Source organism: Rhinatrema bivittatum, chromosome 6 (assembly GCF_901001135.1).
Source record: "Rhinatrema bivittatum chromosome 6, aRhiBiv1.1, whole genome shotgun sequence".
NCBI classification, from domain to species: Eukaryota; Metazoa; Chordata; class Amphibia; order Gymnophiona; family Rhinatrematidae; genus Rhinatrema; species Rhinatrema bivittatum.
In genome coordinates, this window is record NC_042620.1 from 271,739,614 (window position 1) to 271,759,585 (window position 19,972).

General features: G+C 43.6%; 1 protein-coding gene across 5 annotated transcripts in view; it reads left to right on the forward strand.

The window, feature by feature from the left end:
* OGT (O-linked N-acetylglucosamine (GlcNAc) transferase) overlaps nucleotides 1-19,972 on the forward strand; it is a 323,288-nt gene that overhangs the window by 197,519 nt on the left and 105,797 nt on the right. For all 5 annotated transcript variants that reach the window (XM_029607212.1, XM_029607214.1, XM_029607213.1 and 2 more), the window contains 2 exons: nucleotides 1,727-1,906; nucleotides 12,287-12,445. In XM_029607212.1, the coding sequence (XP_029463072.1) occupies nucleotides 1,727-1,906; nucleotides 12,287-12,445 (339 nt within the window). The remainder of the gene's footprint in view (nucleotides 1-1,726; nucleotides 1,907-12,286; nucleotides 12,446-19,972) is intronic.

The following is a 19,972-nucleotide window of genomic DNA, read 5'->3' on the forward strand; positions in this document are numbered from 1 at the left end:
GGAATCACAGGAGCCGCCCTCAGTTGGTTTAAATCATTCCTAAGTAATAGAGGCTATAAGGTTAACATCAATAACAAGGAATCTCCCCACACCTATTCTCCATTCGGAGTCCCCCAGGGCTCCTCATTATCTCCCACTCTATTTAACATCTACCTCCTCCCCCTCTGCCATCTTCTCACAACATTAAAACTGACGTTCTATATTTACGCAGATGACGTTCAAATTTTAATTCCCATCACTGGCTCTTTGGATTCTGCAATCAAGTTATGGGATTCTCACTTACAAACAATCAACAGTCACCTTACAGACCTCAACCTGGTACTTAACACCACCAAGACAGAACTCCTGTTTATCACTTCAGAAGTCAGTCAACCCCAACAACAGCTGTGCGCTAACATCCAAACCTCTCACACTAGAGACCTCGGAGTCATCATTGACAGCCATTTGAGCTTAAAGAAATTTGTAAACCATACTACCAAGGAGTGCTTTTTATAAATTACAGGTGCTTAAAAAACTTAAACCTCTACTATACCACCATGACTTTAGAACTGTTCTCCAAGCCATCCTTTTCTCCAAGGTCGACTATTGCAATTCTATTCTGCAAGGTCTGCCTGCTGCTACTACAAAACCCCTCCAATTGCTTCAAAATGCAGCAGCAAGAATACTAACACCAATCGGAGAGAGCACATCACACCTATATTAAAAGATCTACACTGGCTCCCAGTCAACTTTAGAATACTCCACAAATCACTCACAATTATTCACAAATGCATATACCATCAGACCCCTCTTGACCTGATACAACCGCTCAAACTACACACTACGGTCAGACCGATAAGAGACGTTTACAAGGGATCACTTTACGTCCCCCCGAATAAAATGGTACACAGATTAAACTTCAGAGAATGGGCATTTTCAACAGCAGGTCCCTCCATCTGGAATGCCCTGCCCTCTGACCTCCGACAGGAAACCTGCCTTCTGACCTTTAAAAAGAAACTCAAAACATGGTTGTTCGGCCGAGCCTTTCCGTGCGCCTAGACCATATTTACATCACTGAACTTTAATACTGTTTCGTTACGCTTCACATAACCACTCATTAACTCACATAGATGTCATAATTTTCAGAAGTAACCTTAGAGATTGGCTATATTAGCCACCCTCACTCTCTGTATAAAGTATCCTATCGTTTTTATACTTTTGTTTTCCTAATCCCCAGTTGCTCGCCCTTGTTAAAATGTAACTTTTGACTCTGCCAATATCTGCCTCATATTAATATGTTTCTTGGCTATGTTATTGTTAAAACTTTTGTTCGATGTAAACAGAGTTGATTTGATCTGTATCAAGAAACTCTGTATAGAAAAGCCTTAAATAAATAAATAAAATAAAATGGTAGACATTGGGCTAACCTCTCTTGTCTGCAGGTTAAAGTTGCATCATGTTAGTATCTGATAGAACCAGAACCATAAGTCCCAAGATCATACCCTCCATACTTGGAATTGATTGCTTTCCTAGCAAAAGTGTTTGGGGTGATGGGAATAAATGTTTAGTCTTTACTGAAAATTCTAGGAATCTTTTTGCTACATTCATAGTGTCCAGACAGTTGAATTATTTCTTCATTTGTACCATTTTGGCAAAATCTGTAGTGAAAACTAAGTTAACTATTCATGGTGTTTTGCTAAGTAGGGACCAGAAACTATTTGACATTGCTTTGATTTTTCCCCTTTAGATAGTATGTGATTGGACAGACTATGATGAACGAATGAAGAAGCTTGTCAGTATTGTGGCTGATCAGTTGGAAAAGAATAGGCTGCCTTCTGTACATCCTCACCATAGCATGTTGTACCCTTTGTCGCATGCATTCCGGAAAGCAATTGCTGAAAGGCATGGAAACCTTTGTTTAGACAAGGTAAGATGTCCTTTTTTTTTTCTTTTTTCTCCCAATTTCTCTATCTTCCTTACTTCAACAGAAATAGTCACTGAATACAGGTCATTTTAATTTGGTAGCATGATAGTAACACATTTCTTTAAATAGTAGCTATGTTGCTCTAAACTTTTTACTTGTAGCTGTGGTAGAATTTGTGTGAATGGGAATGTAGCAGAAGAAAATTCAATCAGGACCACTAGGTGTACTACTACCTCCTGGGAAAGAGTAATAGATCAGCAGCAACAGTAAATGATTTGATATGTCTTCTCTAGGTAGTGTCGTCTTCCTCAAGTTTTCAGTCCTGTGATAGTTACTTTGCTTGGAAGTCATACAGCATCAGTCCTGGTAGCTGGAATCATTGGATGAACCAAAAAATTCCTTTAAAAAGATTTAAACATATATATTCTGAAAGAAATATGGGATGGGGAGATGTGATAGACATTTAAATACCTCCAAGGTATCAATGAGGAAAAAAGGCTGTAGGAAGAAGGGGAAAAAATGGATTAGTACAGCTCATGCACTTTCGGATTAGTACAGCTCATGCACTTTCGGATAATAGGACTAGGGGACATTCTATGAAGTTAGCAAGTAGCACATTTAAGACTAATCAGAGGAAATTCTTTTTCACTCAACGCACAATAAAGCTCTGGAATTTGTTGCCAGAGGATGTGGTTAATGTAATTAGTGTAGCTGGGTTCAAAAAAGGTTTGGATACGTTCTTGGAGGAGAAGTCTAGTAAAAGAAACTGCAAGTTATATTCAAAGAATTGCTAAGGAAGGCACATACAATTTGAAAAGAAGCTTGCTGCAGCAGCAAAAACTCATAATAAACATTTTCAGGTACATTCGAAGCAAAAAACCTGTGAGGGAGTAAGTTGGACCATTAGATCAAGTTATAAAAGGGATACTAAGGGAGAATAAGGCATAGCAGAGAGATTAAATGAATGCCTTGCTTTGGTCTTTTCTGAGGAAGATAAGGCAGATACTGTACATTAAAATAAGTCAAAAAGGGATTTTCACATATACACAATATACACACACATTGCGAGTGTGTGAAGATCTGTCCCACCAAAAGGCAAACACCAATAAAATTTGTAACTTGAAAATATAAACAATCATTTATTCAATTATGTGACATGTTTTTAAGCGGATACTTCCCCTGACACGGGTCACTTCGCCTTGTGGCTTAGTCAGGAGGGAAAATTCAAGGGGACTTTCAAAGTGGCATGACTCAAACTAAAGAGTAGCAAATCATACAGACCAGAAGGTATACAACCCGGAGTGCTAAAAGAACTGAAAAGTTAAATTGCAGTCCTGCTATTAATAATCTGTAAACTATCATTAAAATCGGCAACAAAACCTGAAAATTGGAGGGTGGCCAATGTAGTGCCAGTTTAAAAAAAAAAAAAAAAAGTTTCCAGGGGTGATCCAAGAAACTACAGACCAGTGAGCCCTGATGTCCTTGCTGGGAAAGAGTTGTAACTATTAGAACAAAATTACTGAACATGTAGATAAACATAGTTTAATGAGACAAAGCCAACATGAATTAGCCAAGGAAAGTCCTTTCTCACCAATCTGCTACATCTTTTTTTTTTTTTTTCTTTGAAGGTGTGAATAAACATGGATAAGGGTGAACCAGTTGATATAATGTATCTTGATTTTCAGAAAGCGTTTGCCAAAGTAACTCATGAGACTCTTAAGGAAATAAAAAAAAAAAAATCATGGGATAGGAGGCAATGTTCTATTGTTCAAAGATAGAAAACAGAGTAGGTCTACATGGAGAAGGTGAATAATAGAGCATCCCAGGGTTCTGTACTAGGGCCACTGCTTTTTAACATTTATAAATGACCTGGCTATGAGAGCAATAAGTGAGGTGATCAAATTCGCTAATATAGGGGTAAGTGTGAGGTAAGAGGCAGCCAGCCAGCCCCTTTTCCAGCAGTTAAGCAGGTATTCCGGTGTTCCTTGGTAATCTCCCCCCCCCCCCCCCCCCCCCCCCAACAACATCTAAGGAGCACATTCCTTAGGCACATTTTGGATGTCTTGTTTGTGTTGCTGACTCTCGCGAATTACTTTGGAAGTCCCTGATTATGGGCAAGAAGAGGAAAGGAGTGCTTTGTTCTTCCCCATCTGGTCCAATAGCATCTTCCACCCCTTTGCGTCCTACTCTAGAGGATTTCCGTTTTTCAACCACAGGTACTCTTTCAGGGGTCATGGAGCTAGATGGTTTGTCTGCCGCTCTGAGAGTTAGGTCTCACTTGGTCCTGATAATGAGTATGCAAGTAGATGCAGGACCTAGAAATGAGTCTTTGTTGGGAGCTATCACCATAGATTTTACAGTTTCAGATGGGGAGGTTACAGCAAGAAGGAACATACTGAGAGAGCAAGACAGTGCCTCTGCATCTGTTAATCAGGTGGTGATTACTCACTGTAATAACTTTTGAAACCCTATGGTTAGCCCTTGTTGATTTAGAAAGAAACTTGGCAACCAAAATAGACAATATGATTTCTTCAGTTAATGGGTTGACTACCAAATCTAATGAACATTAGAAGAACAGGATGAGAGGTTAAAAAAGATACTAGAGTTCCTCTAAAAGTATGCTGAAAACCAGTTTAGCTCTGATTAGACAGACCATACATCAAAAATGGAAAATCCAGATGTACTAATCTTCATTTTCTTAATTTTCCAGAGTACCTTGTTGTCGACCCTAGAATTGGCTGAGAGAAATTTTCATATGTATTAAAAGTTCCAAAAGAATCTGTCGCTCCTATAATAAAATTATTCTATTTGCTGGTGCCTAGGGGTAGAGTTTCTCCCCCAGAAACATTAAATGAAGTATGTGATTTATCAGCATGTTTAGAAGAATCACAAGGAGAGTAAAAAGAGCAACATTGCTGGTTAATTTTGCTTTAGAGTCTGACAAGATCTGGACTCATTATTTTTTTGTTTGTGAGATAAACTTCTTGGGCAAAATATTATTGTATTTCCTGACGTTGCTAGGGCAACAGTTTAAAAGGAAATTATTTCTTCAGAAAAGGGAGTTCAGGCTTTGGGTGCTAGTTTTCTTTTGAAGTTCCCATGTAAATGTTTGATAAAATTTGAGGGGGTCAAGTTTTTTGTTTTGTTTTTTTGAGCCTTTGCGGTTAGAGGAATTTCTACAACATAAGACTTTCCCTGCTGTTACTGACACAGATTGTTCAGGAATCCTAATTATATATATAAATATATATTGTTACCTGTAAATTGTAATTTCTTTTTTCCATATAGATATTTCCTCTTTCTCTCCTCGTTTTGAGATCTGATTTATAAAGTTCTGCATTAATGCTTTTTTCTTTCTTTTTTGTTTCTTATAATATTATTGCTTTTGTGAACTTCACCTGTTTCTAATGATTGTATTTTGGAATCAATATTTTTTGAAAATTTCAATTAAAAAAAATTGTTAATATAAAATTATTCAAAGTTGTTAAATCAGAAGAGGATTCTGAGAAATTGTAAGAGGACCTAGTGAGACTAGGAAAATGGGCATCCAGGCAGGTCAGTCCACACAAGTTAACTATGCACGCCAACCAGCAGATGGGGTCTGAGATCAGCTGACTCACTGTCACACTGATATAGCCCTGAACTGACAGCCTGCCAGTATTCTCCTCCAGCAGATGGTGGGCATGCTTACTGTGTGTGGAAGTAGGCCTGTCAGGATTGTGGTGCTCCCTCCTTCAGTTGGGTGCCTGGCACCATTTTGGATGGCTTGGAAGGGGTCAGAAGGTGAAGGCAGATAGCAGTCTCCCTCGGGCTACAGATACAACTTGCAGTGTGAGTAAGGAAGCCTTTAGATTCAGGACTGTTCTTCTGTACTCTCTCACCCCTCCTTGACTAGGGGTCTTTGAGTCTTCCTACGATGGTTGGTCTTTGGGGCAAGCCAGAGGCTGCAGGGTAGATATGGGGTTATATTCATTTAAGGAGAGAGCCGGGTCAGACTCCAAAAAAAAAAAGTGCTTCCTGCGCGGATACAATCAGAAGTGGGACCAAGGCCTCTGAGCTACATCAGCTTTTCGCAGACGTCGAGCACGCTTGGTGTTGCGGGCTGCGTGCAGCCTCAAGCAACATGTTCAGTGGGCTGCGCGGTGCGGACTGTTATGGTGCCGGGAGGTCAGTGCGGGAAAAGGCTCCTGCTCTGCTTGGCCTGCCACTTGCGGTCCGTGGAGCCAAGCCACTTCTTAGGCTTGTCTAGCAAGTGTTTGGCAGCCAAGAGGGAGATGGCCCGGGGGAGTTTTCTTCAGCAGGAGGATCTTGCTCAGATAATATAAAGGTGTCAGGCCCCTGCAGGAGAGATCAACCTCCAGAGACCCCACAAGGAGATGACTTGGGTCCTCCTCTGTCACCTGGCCCTACGAAGCCTGGTGGGAGTTCACTTGGAGGTAGCATTACCTATGCCCCCGATGCCAGGCATGGATTTTTCAGCTCTGTCCTGGCTAGAATTTTTTAAAGGCCCATCCTGTAGGGCTCTTGACCATGGCCCATCCTGTAGGGCACAGGATGGGCCATGGTCAAGAGCCAAGGGAATCTCCTCTTCAGGAATGTCCTCGCGGAGTAGGAAACGCTCCGGTTCCTGCCTCTCCACAGCAGAGCAATTTCGCAGAGGAGAGGCAGGGAAGACTGGGAGGAGGATGAGGCCGACAGTGATATCTTGGAGAACTTGAATGTTTCTCTGGAAGATCCAGGAGACCCCATCTTGGAGGAGGGTGATTTTCTTCCTGATGTGGAGGCTCACCGGATGATGCTTCAACTTTTCCATTAAGATGAGCTATTTGGATTGATAGCCAAGACTCGCCGGGTGTTGGGGCATGATGATGACGAGACAGTACTGTTTAAACTACAGAAAAAGGACTCTATTCTGGTCAGTTGGCGGAAAGTGACGTGTTTTTTCCCCCACCATGAGGCAGTACAGGAACTGATTGACCTGGAGGTGAAGCACCGAAAAATGATTTCCCGGGGTGGGGGGGGGGGGGGAGGTCAATCCCTAGCAAGATCTTGGAATCCTCTGAGCCCGAGAGCAGTTCCGCTGTCCAAAGGTGGATGCTCTGGTGTGCTTGGGGAAGTACTATTCTGATGGAAGATGGAGCTGCCCTGAAGGATGACCAGGATTGGCATATCGAAGCTATCCTGAAGCAAGCCTACAAGGCTATGGTCATGAATTTGCTTGTTGCTGCTTGTTGCTTTGTGGCAAACACAGGGCTGTGATAGACTCAGGAGCACACACTGGAAAATGGGAACATAAGAATATAAGAAATTGCCATGCTGGGTCAGACCAAGGGTACATCAAGCCCAGCATCCTGTTTCCAACAGAGGCCAAACCAGGCCACAAGAACCTGGCAATTACCCAAACACTAAGATGATCCCATGCTACTGATGCAATTAATAGCAGTGGCTATTCCCTAAGTAAACTTGATTAATATCCGTTAATGGACTTCTCCTCCAAGAAATTATCCAAACCTTTTTTGAACCCAGCTACACTAGCTGCACTAACCACATCCTCTGGCAACAAATTCCAGAGCTTTATTGTACATTGAGTGAAAAAGAATTTTCTCCGATTAGTCTTAAAAGTGCTACTTAACTTCATGGAATGCCCCCTAGTCTGTCTATTATTCGAAAGTATAAATAACCGATTCACATCTACTCGTTCAAGACCTCTATCATATCCCCCCTCAGCCGTCTCTTCTCCAAGCTGAACAGCCCCAACCTCTTCAGCCTCTCCTCATAGGGGAGCTGTTCCATCCCCTTTATCATTTTGGTTGCCCTTCTCTGTACCTTCTCTGTCACAACTATATCTTTTTTGAGATGCGGCGATCAGAATTGTACACAGTATTCAAGGTGTGGTCTCACCATGGAGCGATATAGAGGAATTATGACATTTTCCGTTTTATTAACCATTCCCTTCCTAATAATTCCTAACATTGTTTGCTTTTTTGACTGCTGCAGCACACTGAGCAGACAATTTTAAATTATTATCCACTATGATGCCTAGATCTTTTTCCTGGGTAGTAGCTCCTAATATGGAACCTAACCGTGTAACTACAGCAAGGGTTATTTTTCCCTATATGCAACATCTTGCACTTGTCCACATTAAATTTCATCTGCCATTTGGATACCCAATCTTCCAGTCTTGCAAGGTCCTCCTGTAATGTATCACAGTCTGCTTATGATTTAACTACTCTGAATAATTTTGTATCATCCGCAAATTTGATAACCTCACTCGTCGTATTCCTTTCCAGATCATTTATATATATTTATATATATATTGAACATGCCAGCTGACAGTAAGTCTTTCTGGGAGCCTGGAGCCGTCTTCCTAGCAGATGCAGGTTATGATCTGGTAGGCATGGCTATTGAGATCTGTCATTAGTGTTGGCAGCGTGACATTTGTTTTAGCTGTGCAACTGGTCGGTCGATACTATCTCTGTCAAAGTTAACAAAGTTGCCCTTTAAGGGTTGCCTTCTGTTCAGGGAGGAGTTGAAGATGACGATAGTGCGGTGATTCCAAGATACCTTGCCTGCTGGAGGACAAGAAACCAGCATTGCAGTCTTCCTTTTACTAGCATGCATTTCCATGACACCCCCCCCCCCCCCCCCCCCAGCATTTTCATTCAAACAGGGAGTCCGGGAGTCAGGTCTCGCTCCTTCGGAAGGTCACAGTCCATTCAGTCAAAGACTGGAAAGGATGGGAATTCTGGTTCCAAAACCTCTCATTTTTCTCAATGAAGATTTGGGGGTCCAGCCTCTGGTACCTGAGATAGGCGGATGCCTTTCTCATTTCTATCAAAGGTGGACCCAGATCACTTCCTTTCAGTGGGTGCTTAATGTACTCAAAAATGGCCTTGCCCTAGAGTTTCATTGACTGACTGGTTATAGATGCGTTTATGGTTTCCCCATGAAATTCCGTTGTAAAAAAGGGACGTTACGTACCACATTGCAGTGGTTGATTGTCGAGAACCATAGTTCCTGTTCCACAGGAACAGGAAGGTACGGGTCAATATTCCATTTACTTCCTCAAAAAGGAAGGAACCTTTCGTTCAATTTTGGATCTGAAAAGAGTCAACCAGTGTTTGCGGGTTACCCACTTTAGGATGGAAACCTTGCGTTTGGGGATCATGGTGGTGCAGAAGGGAAGAGTTTCATTTCCCTGGATCTGATGGAAGCTTATCTTCACATTCCCATTCAGCTGGAACACCAGCGTTTTTTGTGCTTTGCCATTTCCAGTTTCAGGCCTTGTCATTTGTGCTGGTTTCTGCACCCAGAACCTTTGACAAAGGCCATGATGGTGGTGGTGGCAGCTGCACTGCGCAAAGAGGACATCTTGATTAATCGGAGCAAAGTCAATGGAAGAGAGTCGAATAGTGTCTTCCAGAATGGTTCAGTTGCTGCGGGAACTCTGGGTAGTCAATCTGGCCAAGATCAGCTACAACCCTCTCAGCCCAGTTAAATACAGCTCAGGGTAAGGGGTTTCTTCCAGAGCAGCGCATCCAGAAGCTTTAGAGACAGACTCAAGCCCTGCGAATGGCAGATCAGCTGTCTGTGTGGGCTTACCTGCAGACATTAGGCTCCATGGCAGTGACCTTGGAGTTGGTTCCATGAGCCAGGGTGCACATGAAGCTGCTTCAAAGAACATTACTCTTGCAGTGGAACCCCCAATCACAGGCATATTCGATCTGGCTGCCTCTCCCATTGGCAGTGAAGCAGGAATTCTCTTCGTGGCTGCAGAGGGATCATTTCACCAGTGGAAGAGATCTAGACGTTCCCAATTGGATAGTGGTCAACATGGATGCGAGCCTCCAAGGCAGAGGAGCCCACTGCCAGGAATTGGTGGCGCAAGGGAAATGGTCCCCCAGAGGAGATGGGCTGGTCCATCAATCTGTTGGAGGCTCGAGCGATTCGGTTGGCATTGCTCAGGTTTGCGAACCATCTGAGCAGGAGAGGTGTGGAGGTGAAGTTGGACAACGCCATTGTGTTAGCCTACATAAATCATATGGGAGGGTTTCTCAAGAAATGGACACCCTTCGGTGGACAGAACATCTTCGAGCGTTATCTGTTTCACATTATTGCAGGCTCAGCAATAGAAATGCCATCTGGGGTCAGACCAAATGTGCATCAAGCCCAGTATCTTGTTTCCAGAAGTTGCCAATCTGTCAGAAGTACCTGGCAAGTATCCAAACATTAAATAGATCCCACGCTACTAATGATGGCAACAAGCAGTGGCTATTCCCTATTGATAGCAGTTTATGGACTTCTCCTGGAAGTTATCTAAACCTATTTTAAACCCAGCTACGCTGCCTTACACAACCTTTGGCAATGAATTCCAGAGCTTAATTGTGCATTGAGTGAAAGAATTTTCTCCAATTTATTTTAAATGTGCTACTGGTTAATTTCATGGAATGTCCTCTAGTCCTTTTATTATCTGAAAGAGTAAATAATAGATTCATATTAACCCGTTCAAGTCTTTCCATGATTTTGTAGAACACTCATATCCCCCCTTCTCCAAGATGAACAGCCTTAATCTCTTTAGCTTATCCTCATAGGGGAGCCATTCCATTCAACATTTTGGTCACCCTCCTCTGTACCTTCTCCAATGCAACCATATCTTTTTTGAGATGAGGCGACCAGAACGGCACACAGTATTCAAGTGCAGTCTTACTATGGAGCGATAGAGGCATTGATATTCTCTGATTTATTCGCCATTCCCTTCCTAATAATTCCTAACGTTCTGTTTTCCTTATTTACTGCTGCAGCACACTGAGCAGACTATTTCAATGTATTATCCACTGATGCCTAGATCTTTCCTGGGTGGTAACTTCTAATATGGAACCTAACATTGTGTAACTATAGCTTGGGTTATTTTTCCCTATATGCATCACCTTGCACTTATCCACATTAAATTTCATCTGCCATTTGGATGCCCAAGCTTACAGTCTTACAAGATACTCCTGCAATTTATCACAATCTGCTTGTGATTTAACTACTCCAAATAACTGTCATCTGCAAATCTGATCACCTCTCTTGTTGTATCCTTTTCCAGATCATTTATAAATATTTTGAAAAGTACCGGTCCAAGTACAGATCCCTGATGCACTCCACTGTTTGCCTTTTTCCACTGAGAAAATTGACCATTTAATCCTACTTTCTGTTTCCTATCTTTTAACCAGTTCACAATCCACAAAAGGACATCGCCTCCTCTTCATTACTTTTTTTTTTTAGTTTTCTTAGAAGCTTCTCATTTGGGACTTTGTCAAATGCCTTCTGAAAATCCAAATACACTACATCTACAAGTTTGCCTTTATCCACATGTTTACGCCCTCAAAAAAAAAAAAGTAGCAAATTTGTGAAACAAGACTTCCCTTGATTAAATCCATGTTGGCTGTGTCCCATTAAACTGTGCCTATCTATACGTTCAGCAGTTTTTTCTTTGATAGTTTCTACCATTTTGCCTGGCATAGATGTCAGACTTGCTGGTCTATAGTTTCCTGGATCACTCCTTGATCCCTCTTTAAAAATTGACATTACATTGGCACCCCTCCAGGCTTCAGGTACCATAGATAGTTGACAAATGTCAAATAGCAGGTGTAGCTGGGTTTAAAAAAAGGTTTGGATGAGTTCCTGGAAGAAAAGTCCATCAACCATTATTAAGGTAGACCTGGGAAAATCAACTTCTTGTCCTTGGGTTAAACATGGAATCTTTTGAACTTGGGATCCTGCCAGATACTTGTGACCTAGACTGGACTCTTGGAAACAGGATGCTGGGCTTCATGGACCTTTGGACTGATCCAGCATGGCAAAAGTTATGTTCTTATGAGACAGAGGAAAACAGACTGGGAGAAGAAATAGTCTGAGTCAGGAATCCAGGTTTCAGTAGTGGCTTACGAGCATAGGCATTGGCAACAAGCATTGTAGCAGAATATAAACCTGCTTGGGACAGATCTTGAAAGTACTGGTAGGAACGGTGTTGAGCAGTTCAGGATGAAGGAGGAGGTGTTAGTTTCGTGTGGAAATTTAAATGCTTATCTACCTAATGGTAGAGAAATAGAGGATGACACTTAGACATCTTGGGCAGGTCCATTGGTACTTACCTGTTAATGGTGTAACAGTAAATGATAATTTTATGATGTCAAGATATTCAAAGCAAATGATTTTAATTGTAAAATTTTAAATTCAAGTGCTTCAGTCTCTTGCAAGTAATCAGATTGTTATAACAATAGGATTGACCACATGGGCCAGAAATGGCAATAGTTGAATAAAAAGGTTTGTTGGGGGTGGAAATCCAGTTGGGGAAAGCATGTGGTGTTGTTGCAAATAATTTTCTGGTTATATTGACAGATTAATGTTCTTCACAAGCCACCATATGAGCATCCAAAGGACCTGAAAGCTAGTGAGGGACGGCTGCGTGTGGGATATGTTAGTTCTGACTTTGGGAATCATCCAACCTCTCATCTCATGCAGTCTATTCCTGGCATGCACAACTCAGACAAGTTTGAGGTAAGAATGGCTTGTTTAAGCACAAATATCAAGATCAAAATGTGACACAGCTAAACATTTTGTGACACTGGCCAACCTTTGGTACTAATGAGTTACTGGCACTTGGAGAGTAATACATTAGCTGCAGAAAGCTGTCACCTGCCTTATTTCTTAGGCATCTCTTCCTTTGGTTTCTTCTCCATTCTTGGTCTTGCTCGGGGGTTTGCAACTCTGGTCTTCAAGTACTACAAACAGGTTGGGTTTTCAGGATGTCTACAATGGGTGCATGAAGGAGACCTGCATGCACTGGCTTCAATGTATAAAAATCTATTCGCGTATTCATTGCAGGTATCCTGAAAACCAGAGCTTTTAGCAGTAGTGGAGGATTAGAGTGCCTCCACATTGACTAGTGCAAGGAATGACTCCAGCAGTTAAAGCTCTAGTAGTGGGAGTTGTTATAACCTTTTTAGAAAGCAGCCCTTCTCACCCCTAGAAAATAAAGAAAAAGATGAAATAGGAAAGGTTTGCAGGGGTTTATTTAATTTTTTCTTTACAAAATTAAATGGATTCAGACTTTTGTTGGCTTGAGAAGACTAAATAGAACAGTTTTGGACTTGAACTTTCAAAATGGAATCTCTCACATCTTGATTCAGGTAGTCAGACTGGGAAGAATATACTTCCTGAATTGGTGAAATACATAATTATGCATTCTGATAGCAAGTTTGTTCTGTGGAAGTTACATTCTCAATACAGAACACTGTTCATCAGCATCTGTGCTGTTCATCAATGTCTTGGTGACTCTCTAGCACAATAAACCATGAGATTCTCAGACATAAGCGGTGGGGCGGAAAGGGGTAATTGCCGCATGCGTTTCTTCATTTTGTTTTTGAGAGGTCATCTGCAGTTAGAGGGACATCACTGGGCTAAGAGGTTCAGTGTGGGGTCGGCTAGGGTTCTCCAGTGTCGCCACTCTTTTTTTTATGTAGCCCTTGGGGAGCCTTATCCAGAATGTTAACTTCATATGGATAATGTCCAGTTGGTGATACCAGCTGGACCTGATCTTGCAGTGACTAGGATTTCTTAGTAATTTGAATTGGATTTTAGATTTAAATATTTGCCTATTCCAAATCTGATCTCAAGGCAAGTTAAAATTCAGGATAAGTTTGTGCTTAATACACAAACTTATCCACGACGATAAAGCAGAATGGCTGAACACAGCATTTAGAGTACATGTCCCATGTCCGCAAGACTTACCCAAGTGAGGGACCGAGCTCTGTCTGTAGCCGGTCCCATACTATGGAACTCCATGCCCCTTGACCTTAGACTCCAGAGCAATCATAAACTTTTCAAAACGCAGCTCAAAACCTGGCTTTTTATACAAGCCTTCAAGAAAGAAAATTGATGCAGGAAACCAAGCAAAGATATGCGGCATAAAGCACCGAATACCTAATTTAACGATCCTTGCTGAATTATTTCAACCTTTTTTTAACTGTAGGCAACCTTTCAGGACACATTGCTATGCAACACTCATTCCCCAAATAAACACCTTATTGTTACCGAATACTAATGGCACCACCTATGCAATGTACGACCCATATTTTATTTTATATTGGTGCCCTATTGTAAACCGTTATGATGGTGAATAACTTAATGACGGTATATAAAAACTCTTAAATAACTAAATAATAAATAACAGTAGTTTATTTTCCTGTCCAAGCTGATTTACAGTCTAAGTCCTGAGGATTAGAAGAAATTTCAGACTAGTTACTAGGCAGTTATCTGGTCTTGCATGGAAAAAAATAGAAATCCTATTCATTAATGGAGGAGGATTCTGTCCCCTTACTCTTTAAGATTAAATGAAGTTATGGTGGGCTGTGCTTAGAAAGTAAGATCTAGAGATACAGCTCGATGCTAGTTTGTTTATCCTTCATTTAAGCGGTTGTCCAAAAGGTATGTTTAAAACTCAGACCAGTGCAGAAACTTTGCTCTTTTTTTAATTTATTTTTTTGAGAAATCTGTGTTTCCCTGTACGTACCAGGATCAGTCCAGACAGTAGGGTTATGTCTCCCTTCCAGCAGGTGGAGTCAGAGGCCTTCTTATTCTGACACACCAGTCCAGACATATGGGTTATGCCTTCCTACTAAAGACTGAGAACACATTTTCTCTATCTGACATGCTTACTATATAGTCTTGCAGCAGAAGAACCTGTCTCCTGCAGACGGTAGCACATGTCTGCTATGGTGCAGCACGCAAAGAGACAAGTCTCTTAGGGCAACAGCCTAGGTCTGCTTTTCCCTTTCATGAGCTGGCCTGCGTAGAGGGATGGACATCAGGATGACAGTCTAGATTTGGCTGCTCTTCCTTTTCCTCTGAGAACTGACAGGGTAGGGGGGCTTAGAATTCCCAAACCAGTAGTGAGAGTACCCTGAGTGGGCAGTACTGCCTCATTACTTCCTGGCTGGCCAGAACGGATCAATGTTTTGTTGAAAAGATATCTGCATAAAAATTAAAATAAAACAAGTCCCACAATGCAGCCCATATTTAAAAGGCCTCTGACTGCAGTGGATTTGCCTCTGGCTTGTGCAGAAACAACGTGGCCATCTTTTTTTTATGGGGGTACGGCTGCGGAGAGTTGGTGATGCAGTCTTCATGGGTGCTGGCACCAGAGGGGTGTGGTCAGCTCCTTATGCAGATTGCCTGCCGGTATAAGGGGGGTTCCCAGAGAGCAGATGCTGAGTCAGCATACCTTGCCCGATTGAGCTCAGGAGAGTGAAAAGGAGGCTCGAAATGTAGTAGCAGAAGGTGGAGAGGCCTTCGAACAAACAGAAGTTTTAGCGAGAATGGTGGCCATGTTTTCTGTGCAGTATGCTTCTCCTGCTGTAGCCCTGGACCATTCTTGCCATTTTTCCATGGGTTCAGAGTTTTCTCTGTACAATTTACCTGGGTCATTTGTACCTACTTTAGTCATGGACCATGTGTTTTCCTCTGTTTTTGGCCTAATCCTGCACCACTCCTGTGCAGTGAAGGGCTGGAGGGGAGAGGTACAGTTGCTATGGGAGGAGAGGTCTCTACTTAGCCCCCCGATGGTCCCTCAGGCCCCTCTGTTGTAGGTACCACCTGTAACGAAACCCAAGTTGTTTTTTGAACAAGAAATGCCACAAGTATTTCTCTAGAGGAGAGGACTGGAGGGACAGTGTTGGTGACTCAGAAGGCATTCGATCTGAGATCACATCAGTTTACATTCAGATACTGTAGGTATTTCCCTATCCCCAGAGGGATAACAATCTAAGCTTGTGCCTGAGGCAGTGGAGGGTAAAGTGACTTGCCGAAGGTCACCTGCTGGAGACAAAAACTGAATGGCTGGTGCCTGAGCAAAGCTATGAGTATAACATCAGCGCGTTGTCATGCACTCTCTTTGAACTGTTGCAGTCCTGCGCCCTTAAGTTCCTCACCTGGAAATTCATATTCCTGGTGGCAATTACTTCAGCTCAGTCTCGTGTGTGGCAGGTACAAAACCAGAACGTTAAGCTCTGGTTATGTTCCCGCCACACACGAGGTTCTTCCACGATCATGTAGTCTTGTGTACGCATCCTAAGTTTCTGTCCGAGGTAGTGACTGATTTCCACCTCAATCAGTCCATCGTTTTACCCACCTTCTTTCTGAGGCCTCATTCCCACTCAGGGGGGGGAATGGGCTCTTCATATCTTGGACTGCAAAAGGACCTCTGCTTTTTACCTGGATTGCACAGCTGGCCATAGGCAGTCCACCCAGTTCTTCGTGTCCTTTGATTCCAACCTCTTGGGAATAGCGATGGATAAACAGACCTTATCGAAGTGGTTGGCGGATTTCATTGCCTTTCCTATGCGCAGGCAGGCCTCCCGCTAGCCAGAAAAGTAAAGACTCACTCTGTGTGGGCTATGGCAACATCGGTGGCCCTTTTACGTGCAGCCCCATCATCGAAATTTGCCGAGCCGCAACCTGGAGTTCCCTTCACACGTTTGCGGCTCATTACTGCTTGGACAAGAACGGGTGCCAGGACAGTGTAGGTAAGCAACTGCGCTTTCTCCTAGAACAGGTGTTCTCCTAGGACAGCAGGATGTTAGTCCTTGGGAATCCTGCCCGCCTCCCCATGGAGTTGGGTTCTCCCTTCACTCATATTTTCATCTGTTGCGAGACTGAAGGGGGACCTCGCATGGACGCACGGATAGCAGCAGGCTGGGCATGCTCAGTGTGCTGGTCGAAGCTTCTAGAAACTTTGACAAATGTTTTCCATGCCAGGCTCCATCAAATGATGTCACCCACATGTGAAGACTAACATCCTGCTGTCCTAGGAGAACACCTGTTACAGGTAAGCAACTGCGCTTTCTCTGGTGGTTCTCTCTTCTCTTTGCTCTCTGCCATTCTGTCTGCTGCGGGCAGGTTAAGTCCTTTCAGCGCATCTGGCAAGAAAGTTTTGATTTAAAAAACAAAATTTGCACGCGCATTAGGCAGTGCTGAGAGCGGGTACCAACACACTTTGTAATAAGGCCAGTCAATGAGGCAGTTGCAATTGTGGCAGCACCATATCTTGTGGTCGAGGAGTGCTGTTCTTAAACCGGCTGGGATTAACGCGGCAGTCCAGGGACAATGCAGCAGGTGCCATTTTAGGGGTTTGCCGGAGCTGCTGAGACATGCGGTGGGAAGCGTTTGCTCAGTTATCTGGGGAAGAGAGCGAGAGAGAGTGAGATGGCATCGGTAGTAGCACGGGAAGAAGCGTCGTGTCTTCTCTGCATGCCATATGAGGGTGCTTAGTCCCAGGAAATCCAAAAGTGTGTGGAGGTCCAGGGTGATGTCTCCTCACAGGAATTTGTCCCTGCAGATACTTCAAATACTCCAGTTTTACAAGAAAGATATGGTGGTTGCTCCTTCCATGGAGGGTGAGGAGTCATCTCAGCCTCCTCTCCTACCAATTTCCTTGGAAATCGATTCAGAAAAGGTTTTACCTACCCCTGGGATGGATCTTTCCCTGGGTGGAAATTAAGGGCCTGCAGGCTTTCTGCCAGGGGCAGGAAGGGGCCCTGGGAGGAAGCTAGGTATTGCTCACTCCAGAAACCTCCCTCCTCTGGGCCTAGGAAGCGTTCCAAAGAGTCCTTGTCTCTTCTCAGGAGGGGGTGGGGGGTGGTGGGCTTCAGCTCTTTCACAGGAACGAGATGTCCGGTTTTACTTTGCAGACCTTGAAGACCCTTGGGTGTGAGGAGATCTTGCCAGCAGCAGCTAAGGATCCGAAGAAGAACACAGTAATAGTTAGCTTGTGCAAGGCATCCTGTTTTTTTTTTTCCTCTACACGAGGCAGTCACTCTTTAGCAGGATTGTATCCTATGATCCCTAAAACTAGGATGCAACTCAGTTTTCCCAAGATGGACGCCTTGGTCTGTGCGGTGACGAAGCGGACTACTATTCCGGTAGGAGGTGCAGCTTTAAAGGACCCACAAGACTGGAAGATTGAAATAGTTTTGAAGCAGACCTTTGAAGCAATGGCCATGAATCTCCAAATCTCTGCTTGCTGATGTATGGTGGCCAGGGCTGGTTTACAGTTGGCCCAGGAGGGCACAATAAGCTCTGGGAGAAAATGGCCCATACCTGGAACTGGGTGCTGCCTTCCTAGCAGATGCAGCCTATGACTTGGCATGTACTGCGGCTCATGGAGTGTCTTCAGTGACTGCAGCCCAAAGGCTCCTTTGGCTGCAAAACTGGTCTGATACTATTTCGAAGTTAAACTTTACAAGTTCCTTTTTAAAGTGCACTCGTTGTTTGGAGAGGACTTATAGAAGATGGATCAGTGGGAAGAGTCGAAATTACCAGAGGATAAAAAGTCAACTCCCCAGTTTTCTCAGGCTCTCTGTTTTCACTCCTCCACCAGTTTGATTAGTTACAGGTCTTGTACATTCAGTAGGTCTCAGACCTTGCGGACAATAAGCCAGGTAAGGACAGCGCTCTGTATCCCAGTTGTGTGCGCACACATAAGCATGCTCTTAATTGTGCACACTTTCTGAACGTCCTGGTAGGAGCTCAGTTTGTGCACTTATCAAGACACAGTGAGCGCCTTGCCCTATGTGTTGCTTGTCATATTCGGGCATCCCAACTTGGTGTTCTCTCTAACTTGTGTCGGTGCTATTTGGAGATTTAGGGAGAATTGCCTCGGTCTGATTTTACTTAGCTGGGTTCTTCCCAGCCTGTTGCAGGAATGGAGAAAGCTGCCAGAGATGTCACCTGATTTTGGGACTCCCCTAACTGGTTCGTCAGCGGGGGAAGGTAGTTCAGTGGACACGGGTCTGATGTCTCCTGGTTTTGGCATGGATCCCTCTGCCTTTTCTTGGGTAGAATTTTTTCAAGGAATGCAGTCCTTTCTTCAGGTGAAGTCCATGGCCCCTGCCAATCTTGACAAGTCAGGATCACAGGCTGCGGATTCCTGCACACCTGATGCTATGGGTAAGCATCAGATGAAGCCTAGATCTGCTCCGGTCCTCCCCGACAGTGACCCAGATGGCACAGATGATGAAGCCAATACTTCCTCCCTGCTAGATGGGAAATTCCTCCAGGTTTGGAGCCGTATAGAACTATGTTGAGTTTCTTTCATAGAGATTTCCCAGACATTGAAGATGCTGGGAGCTCCGGGGGCTTACTTTGGCTCAGAGAGCCAAAGTAAGGTCCCATTTAGATTTCTTTGCATAAAGCCTCTTGTTTCTTCCTTATTATGGAGGTTATTCAAGAATTTATTGATCTTGAATGGGGCACCCCAGAAGCTAATTTTAAAGGGGACAAATCTTAGGACTGTATTCCCTGGCTCCAGCTGCGAGAGAGCAATTGTGCTTTCCGAAGTTTGTTGCGCTTGTGTATGCCATTACCAAGCAGACAACTATCCCCGTAGAAGGGGGAAACAGCCTTGAAGGATGCCCAGGATAGGAGAATTGAGGCAATCCTTAAGCGGGCTTTTGAAGCAATTGCAATTTGCAGATAGTTTCCTGTTGTTCTCTGGTGGCTCGCTCTTGTTTACTTCTCTTTCAGGGGGTCAGTGTATCTGGTGTGAATTCCAGGGCAGTGATGGAACCAGCAGCCATCTTTTTGGCAGATGCGGGCTGCGATTTGGTCTGCATCTAGGCTAGAGGGGTGACTTTGGTAATACAGCTAAGTGTCGACTCTGGGTGAGAAATTGGTCGGACGATACAACCTCAAACTCTAACCTTATGAAGTTGTCCTTTAAAAGCTCGCTCTTGCTTGAGAGTGAACTAATGGCCAATAAGTGGGGTGAATCCCAGCTTCCGTCCTTCCTTCCGAAGGTGGTGTCGGCGTTTCATTTGAATCAGTCTGTTGAGTTACCGGCCTTCTCAGATTTGGATCACGATTCCTCTCAGGCTCAGGAGTTGCGAAGGTTGGACGTTTTGTCGAGTCCTTCTTCGGTACTTGGAAGTGACTAATACTTTTTGGTTGTCGGACCATCTCTTTGTTCTATGGAGTGGCCCTAAGAAAGGGCAGAATGCATCCAAGTCTAGTATCGCCCGATGGTTGAAG